At 53.1% G+C, this 8881-nt stretch overlaps 1 protein-coding gene across 1 annotated transcript in view; it reads right to left on the minus strand.

The window, feature by feature from the left end:
• The window catches only part of RAB11FIP5 (RAB11 family interacting protein 5), an 89701-nt gene that overhangs the window by 46329 nt on the left and 34491 nt on the right, over positions 1-8881 (minus strand). Inside the window, exon 2 of the mRNA XM_019526268.1 lies at positions 215-669. Coding sequence (XP_019381813.1) covers positions 215-669 — 455 coding nt within the window. The remainder of the gene's footprint in view (positions 1-214; positions 670-8881) is intronic.

The following is an 8881-nucleotide window of genomic DNA, read 5'->3' on the forward strand; positions in this document are numbered from 1 at the left end:
TGAACTGAAATACTATGAGCCCCGTTGCAGCAGCTCTATAGCTGGTGCCTCCATGCCCAGCCTGGCACCCATCCTTCATGCCTGCATGCCCCTCAGGGGAAAAGGCGTGCTCCAGGACACACTCTCTGTAGCCAGCTGTTTAGCTAGCATGTCCTAATGCCCCCCCCTTTTTTGTTATTTTAATAAAAGTGACCAAAAAGCTTTATCTTCTTACCAGAGCGCTCTGTGGACAGACTGCTGTGCCTGCTGGGGGATTTGGTTACCTCAGGAGCGTTAATGGTTATGCCGAAGTTGTTTGCCAAGCTGCTGCTAGCGGAGGAGATGGTGCTGTCAGAGCCCAGGGATGTGTTGGACTGAGTGAGGGACGACTTGCGGAGCTTGTTCTTAAAGAAAAACCCCTTGGCTTTGGATTTCTTGCCCCCGAAGTCATAGTCCTCCACGTCGAGGGCTCCAGTGCTGCTGGGGATGATGGCGGAGGCGGACTCCAGGTCGTATTTCTTCTTCCCCTTCATCTTGTCCTTCAGCTTGCCGAAGGGCGACCGCGGCTTGTCCTTCATGGACAGGTCGAACATGCTGGCCGTCATGTTGTTACGGGTGAACTGGATCGTGACCTGGATCTCCCCTCGCTCCTTCTCCTTCTTCCCGGCCTTGGAGTGCAGCTTGTACCACCTGGAGTTTGAGAGGAGAGAGAAAAGACCCCCCGCTTGTTATTTCCGAGAACCACGACTGAGTGAGCAAGTGCTAAGACCCAGGCTTCTCCACACGGCCAAGGACTATAGGAGTACGGACAGATCCAGTACGGGGCACCCCTTTGACCCCTGATCCACCCAAAATTTAAAACCAAGCACCCGGGAGAGAAGTGGCATTTCTATTCAGGCAGTGCAGAGAAAGGCAGTTGACTTTGTGGTTTATTAGCATCTCCCTGTTTCCTGTTAATCTCTCCCCATTCCACAAGTGTTAACAACCCACTCTCCTTTATAACGGTCTTCATATTCCACTATTCAAACTATCCTTCCTTCGGTGACTCTGCTGCAATAGCCCTTCCTGGGACTGTCTGTCTTCTATTTCACAGCCCCACATACGGTTTTTAGCTTGACCTAAAAACCTTAACCCAGGTGGGGTAATATTAACTCAGATGTAAAAATGACGGTCAGTGGAGCATTGTTAAGACACTCAAGAAAGCTAGATTCTGTTTTTTAATACGACTAAGAGTATTCCCTGTCCGAGTGCAGAGGTGCTGGACGTGATGATCTTGTAAGGTCCCTTCCAGCCCCTAACATCAATGCACATTTAACTATAATGACTACAGGACTAACGATACAATATCTTTCAACTATTTTTTGCCCAGTTTGTTGTTTTTTTTAAATTTATATGCACTCTAGCAAATTAGTGCACTATAAATAGTTTTATATACATTTTAATACATATATATTAATATATTATATTTATATAACATATCAATATATGGTGTAATGGTTTATTACATAATATACTAATGCATAATGTGTGCATTAATATAAAATATGCATAATGTAGGAATTATGGGGCAGGGGGCTGGACTCAATTCATATATATCTATCTATATCTATAATATAATATAATATAATATAATATAATATAATATATGCATTATGGGGCAGGGGGCTGGGCTCAATTAATGCATATATATGCATTATGGGGCAGGGGCTGGACTCAATGATCTTCCAAGGTCCTTCCAGCCCTAATGTCTATGAAATGTCTATGAAAAATCTATATATTAATGCATCTATGTAGTATTTTAATACATATACATTATATATTTATAAAATATATAGCTATATTTGTTTTTGCATCAATTTTAAACTGAGTAAGTAGTGCTAGGCTTGCACTTCTGTGGCACCACCAGTCCAACCATCTTGGGTTTGGACAAGCAAATCGACCCTCCCAGCCCCCTGGCTGGGGAGACGACTTTTATCCACCCCCATTCCCTGTATGGACAAAGACCGAAAGACGAAGAAACAGCCTCAAAGTCCTATAGCAACTTGCTGGCGGACCCGGCCTCCTACACGTTGAGAACAAGGCACTACCCCTAGTCGCTGGAGAGGAGGAAACCCTCGCTTCTTCACAAGAGATGTCCCACCCCACATCCATATCACGGCTTCTTCTTGCACCAGGATGCTCTGGACAACCAGCTTACAGTACATTCGTTTCCACCCTTGCTCAAGAACCTGCCTTAGAAAGTCCCACACTGCCAGCCCGTGCCTCCACCTCCTCCAGTCCCAGCCACCACTGCCCTGATTTCTTTCGCCGATCAGGATAGAAAAAAAATTTAAAAAAGAGAAGTCCAATTTCTAGAGCTTGATTTGATTACAAAGCTCTTGGGATTCTCTCTGTGCCCATAACTGGCTATCCATCAAGTAGCCCAGATGTTCTAGGGAAACACAGATTTTGCTCCCCAAGGGCAGAGGTTCCTCGTTCCATGGAGACGCTCTGGGAAACCCAGCCCCAGACCGCGCAGGAGCACAGGGCTGGGAGCCATCTCACCTGAGCAGAAGAGCAAGAGCTGGCCCCTGCGGGCAGGGGGCAGCTAGGATTCGAAACAGCTTCAATTCAAAAGGGCAGCAGACAAGAGCCAGCAGATGCAGGCAAAACAAGGACCAACAGTGGCTGAGCGTGGCATGGGAAATGCCTCGTATGTCTGAGGCATCCCACAGAAATTCAGTCCGATTTACAAGTAGCAAGAAACCTGTTGCAGACCCCTCTGCCTCTTAAAACCCACCTTGTAGTAACTGCCTGGGGAGATTCAGAGACATGCGTGCTGGCAGCACCAAAAGACACCATTTCCCAACAGACCCCGGACTGCGTTTGAAGGGTTATTTCCTGGGTGTTGGTTTTCTGGGTCTGTTCAGTAACGAAGCATCGGGGGCTGTGAGAGAGCCTCCACCCCAGCACATCTTAAACAAAGACTGGTCAAGATGTGGTTTTAAAAAAAAAAAATCACACTTTGTGCATCCGACTGACTGTCTCAGACTCACAAAGGATCCTTCCTGATTAGGGCTTTGTTACTCTAATTGGGAAAATATAAGACAACTTCTAGTTATCATACATTAATTGCAAAGGGGGGGAAAAAATCAGCACGCCTGAACAGACCAGCAAAAGTCCATCAGAGAAAACGAGGACGCCAACCCCTCGTTTTTCCAGCTCACAAGGCTGGCTCGGCACTGCCTGCTTGGGGAGGGACCAGCGCCCAGCCCAGCGGCTCTGCAGGGCTGCATCCCTCCCTGGGAGGAGGGGGAGGCATGCCTGGCCATGATCTCAAGACGGCCTGAGCCCTGCCAAACCCCACTGAGCTCAACGGCAGCAGGCCCCGCGTGCCCTTGGCCCAGCCGCACCGAACAAGGCGTCCTACGGCAGGGGCCTTGCTCCTGGCAGCCGGCTCCTGGGAGAGCTCCAAGCACAACGGCTCTGCGGGAACGCGCCTCGCTGAGCGGGCTGGGCACACACCCTCGCTGCTCCAAGCCAGGCTCCCACTGAAGAGCATGCACGGCCCACACCAGAAATGCAGCATGCTGCTCTCAAGCTCCGTGTTTGCAGATCTGTGGTACGAGGCCACCCTGAAGCTGCCTCCAGCTCTGGCGTGCACGGGAAACAGGCAGGGCCGTGCGCTCTGGGGATGCAAGGCAGACCTGCCTGAGATGTCTCCGCAGAGGCTCGCATCCAGGCCGTGGCACAGACCACATTCAGTCACACACGGGAGTCAGGTGTGGGCTGCTGCTACACAAAGCAAGTAACCCCGCCTGCAGAAGGGCCTGGGTCCCTCACCTCCAGCTCGAGGATGCCCCTACTCCCGATCAGACTCCCTCTCCGGGTGCCACCAGCGTGATCTAGATGGGGAGGATGCGACACAGAAGCAGACAGGTGTCCGCAGAGCCTATTTCCCCCCCTCCCCATCAGCTTTGCAGCCAGCTACACCTTCCCCCGCAGCTCTGCCTGCTCCGTGGCTTCGTGTGCATGTGAGAGCTAAACAGGAAGAAGAACAAGCCAGCAGGGCCAGATACCACCGGCAGGGCCCGGGACACAGGTCCTGCCAGGCACCGTGCGACAGTCCCAGCAGCACGGGAGGGAAGAGAACAGCTCCAAACCCAGGCTGCCAACTTGAAGGGAGGCTGCGGGCAACAGCATGTGCAGTAGGCGCTGAGCAGCACCTGCCAGTGAATGCAAAGCTTCCCAGGGTCTGCCAGGCCTGGGTGAGGATGTGAGGAACACAAAATGCAATCTCTGCCCTGCGCCTGGTGCTACCATCTGCACCCAGGCAGCTAAAGCACTTATCTTTAAGGCATGTGCACCTGCACTGCTTGCCCAGGGGGTCAGCTCTTCCGTGGCATTCGTATTTCTCCACTTCATTAGCAGTACAGGTGACATGATCAGGCCTCATAGGCTCCGGATAGGGCAATTCTGGATGGAACCAGTGCTGACTAGGCAGCCTGCAACCTTCCCTCTGCACTGGCCAGGGCCTGCGGCGTTTCAGCAGCGTACTGCCCAGCCAGCCCCTGCCTCTCACGAGAGAGAAGTGCACTGAGATCAACCAAGTGACGGTGATGAGTGTTGCTCCCTGGTCAGCCTCCACGCTCCATCCCTCCCACGGTTTGGCTGGGGGGGGGTGGGGGTGGTGGTGGCAGCATTCGCCCCTTCTTGCCACGTTGCCACATTCTGCATATCAGCAGCGCTGCAACTCCCCTCTGCCCCTCAGAGGGATGGCGGGTGTGAAGTAGGCAGAGATCCCCACCCCAGGCCTACTTCTTAAGGTGTTCGAATATGTGAACGTGCATAATTTGAACTTCTCTTTGCAGAGAAAGTTGAACAGAGCTGCACTGCAATTTCAATGAGCCAGAGAGCCAGGCTGACAAGCTCAAAGTACAAGTGCCGCATTCCAGCAACCAGGGACGCTGCTGAGGAGGAGACTGCAGAGGAAGCACGGTTGGGCTGGCACCGTGAAGCAAGAAGTCCCTGCTTCTGGGCTTGTCTAGGGGGAAAATGCTCGGTGCCCGACACTAGCCTCCCTCCTGGCCAGCACACTGGATTTGCCAGGCACCTCAGTGGACAATGCAACGTAGCTCAGTACATGGGTAAACTTCAGGATGTTTCTTCTAAGGCTCCTCTCCCAATCCAAAAAGGCTCTGCTTTGCCTGAGTGGGTAGGTCAGCAGGTTCAAGCTCAGAGTTATGCTGAATGTACAATTAAGCAGGTCCGCAGAGAGAAGTCACGAGGGCTGGCATGCTGAGAAGTCATGCCCCGTTCACAGCCCTCCACCTGCCTGCAATGCACTTTCCCATACGGGCATTGGCAGTCCAGACGTGCCAGCCCTTTCCCTGACACAGGCAGCACTGCCCAGGCCATATCTGTCTGAGAAGGGCATCCCATAAGAGGCCCCAGACTGCAAACGGAGGGGTTGCACATACAACGGTGTTACTCCCTAGCAAGTCAAGGATGTCATGTTTCTGGGGGGCAGTGACCTCTGACCCACTGGCAGCCCCCTTATAAGCCTGTCACTTGGGGATCCAGTCTCTAACCATCCCCTTCCTACGGCAGGAGCCCCCCGCACGGTTAAAGACCTGGGAGGGAGGGGAAAGGGGGCTGCAGCCCCTTCTTACAATGCTTTGCAATTATCCCAGCGGGCCAAGCACCTGCAATTCTGCTCCCTCGCAAGGGCAGTGCCCTGACCAGCTCTCCTACGGCATGGTATTACTGATCTATAATAGCTGTCGAAGATATGGTCCATGAGCCACATCTTACCCACGGAGCCCTAACATCCAGCCTGCAGAGCTGCTTGTGGGTCTCTGGTTAGACCAGGGATGGGCCGGATCAGGGATCCTCACTGGTCCACAGCAGGTCTCTTGGCCTTGCGTGGTGCAGCTGGTCCCATTGCCCCCAGGCGTGCAACGGGGCTGGGGCCTGCAATACTTCACCAAAACTCCCTAAGTGGCCCTCTGGCTGAAATAATTGCCCACCCCTGGGTTAGACCCATGCACTACAAGTGGCGTGCCCCAAACCAGTCCATGTGCACACAGGTCATGCCGCCTCACGCAGGCCTCTCACCAAACCAGCCCTCCACACTGAATCTGTCGCAAGAAGCCTGCCTGGCCCGAAAACCAGCCCCACACTCCCCGTCCCCCAGAGCAAGGAGGTTTGCACAACTTGTCCAAGGAACGGACCTGAGCCAACACCCCCACAATCGCAGACTCCATGGCAAACCCACCCGCCCGGCCAGGAACGCGACACTTGGACACATCTGTGCACACCCCTCTCCCTACCCAGCTGAGCCCGTGTTTCCCAAACTTTTGATACCTCCAGCACACTTTTTTTCTGGACTGTAATTGGCAGCACACAGCACTCCCCAGTCTGGAGCTGGTCTACGGGCTCAATCCTGCATGTGGTGCTAGCCCAGCTGGGGCTGGACTCCTCCATGCAAGGCCAGCACAGCTGGGGCCCAATCCAGCGGTGTAGGAATGGCGTAGATGAAGCCTGATCCTTCCACATGGGGCTGGACGGGACTCATAGGACAGACCCCGGCCGCAGGTAAATCCATCCCATCTCCAAACCGTCTTCCCCTGGCTGCGCTCAGAGCCAGAAAGGACGTCAACAGGAAAGCCAGTGTGTGGTTTGTGTGTCTGAGGCTCCCCGAAGTCCAGGGTGGGTCAAAAGCCACACGTGGTTGCGTATGAGCTTGTCAATAGCTCAGCCACGGCTGCTCAGAGACCCACGGGGCTCGCAAACAGATCGCAGCTTACCAGTTCGGGGAGGTCATTTTTGCAGTTCTGCTGACCTCCCTGAGCCTCGCCGCCTTCCTCCCCCAAATATCTGCTGGCTTCACGTGGAAGAGCAATCACCAAACCTGTCAGCAATTAAAAGTCAGCCAAGAAATGCATCAGAGCCACAAAAGAGCGACTCCAATGTGATGGCCAGAAGAGCAGCGGTACCCAAGGATGGCAGGGGGGGATGCTAGGAAGCGCTCTCGCGCGCCGAGGATGGTTCAGCACTCCCACAAGCTGCCATGGAGGCCGTGGGAGTCTGTCGCAATCTTGCATTACGGTCTGGGGGTGCTTTTCCGACAGCAGATGGTCCTTTTAAATAGAGGGAGAGGAGGAGGGCAGGATTAGCTAGGACCTTTTCTGAGTAAATAGCCTAATCCCACGGGAGGTTTTATTTTGGTGGACAATCACTGCTCACACATTCCAACGTAACATTAGTCTTTTAAGGCCTCCTGCAAGCCAGTATGTCTACAGACCCCGGGAAAAATTTAGGAGCAATTCCCGCGCACTTCCAGGATGGCTACTGCTGTCTCTGGGGCATTCACAGGGCTGTTCCTTGCTCTGCTGGAAAGAAAAGCGAGGCTGGAAAGACCCCAGGTTACACGCTTTGCTGTCTGCTGATCCCTTCCAAATGAGCAGGACTGGGCGGTGGTAACAGGAATGAAGCATAGCTGGAGCCCACTGCTTCCCGGCTGCTACAGGAGCACAAAGTCCGTTTTCCTTCTAAGCTGAGCGCAGTTTCCAACTCTATGACCACAGGAAAGTCAGATTTCCGACTGAAGCTTGCCCGTGAACCTGCTCAACAAGGTTTGCGTCGGGGCAAACAAGGCCTAGAATCAAGTCCCTAAGGAAACAGCCCCGCACCAGCCCTGGGAGACGCATCAGGTGCATCACTCTTCAGCACGGACGGCATCGGCTTTAGGATCCTCATGCACCTGATACAAGCCAGGAGGAGTTGGAGAGCAGCAGTCATGTCTGTTGGTGCCAGGCAGCCCACAGCAGGAGGAAACAGAGCAAGAGATAGCTCTTCCCTACTGATAATACCTTTGCAAAGGGAATTTTCTAAAGAGGACGACACCCTTTCCAGCAGGGTAGGAACAAATGAAGCTCCTGCAGCCTCCCCACGGCCCAAATGGGTGCCCGCCCCAGGGGAAAAGGAACAGCACCGTGGCAATGGCAAAAACATGGACTGAGTTAACCCAGTGGCAGCAGGAGCCTGCCTGGGATCCTCTTTTCCCAGCTCTGCCACTGAATAACTGTGCGACCTTTGGGAAGTCACTTCACCTCTGCCAGCCCCTTTGTAAAGCACCCGGAGATGGGCAGATCAGCGCAGGATGGGGCCTCCTCACAACAGCCTGGCCCAGTCACCCACCTCTTCTCTGGTTTTGCTTAAAAGCACCAGCTCAGTCGCCAACTGTGCCCCAGCCCCAACCACGTCCCTGCATCCCTGCACTCAGCCACATCACAAGCATTGAGGTTATCTTCTCTCTCCCAGGGAAATCCCACTGAGATCCAGGGGAGAACCAAACTGCCCTTGATTTCAGCAGCTGTAAATCCATCGATCCAGCTCCTTAATCCTGTTTGTTCTTCGCCCCCTTGGCTCCCTCCAATGCAATGCTGATCCCCAACGGATGCAAGCTCCCCACTGGCACCCCATGCTCTCCGCACACTCTACTGCCTAAAAAGCATCTACATTCGAGCAGCACCTAACCTATGAGCTAGCAAAAAACAGGGGTGAGGAAAAGCATAGGGAAAGAGAAAGATCGGCCCTCTGCAGAGCCCCCGAACATCAACAGAGGCGGTGGGTGCCAAGAAGCCATTACGAAAACAGCAGCAGGTGAGTCACGCCGAATCTTTCCAACATGGTTTGGAGGAAACAGCGGCCAAAGAAAATAGGATTTTATGAGCATGTTGCTCAGTTCGCAACAGGAGCTGGAAAGAGCTCAGCCTCATGGAAAGGATGTGGCAAACTGCGAGAGGAAGGCTATCGGCTTGTGGGACGTGCAAGTCAGTCTTTTTTTTTTTTTTTTTTTTTTTTTTTTTTTTTTTTTTTCGCAAAAAACTTCCCTTTTAATCCCTAGGGGGCCTTCTTG

This window comes from Gavialis gangeticus, unplaced genomic scaffold (genome assembly GCF_001723915.1).
Source record: "Gavialis gangeticus isolate Ggan-Ray unplaced genomic scaffold, GavGan_comp1, whole genome shotgun sequence".
Classification (NCBI taxonomy): domain Eukaryota; kingdom Metazoa; phylum Chordata; order Crocodylia; family Gavialidae; genus Gavialis; species Gavialis gangeticus.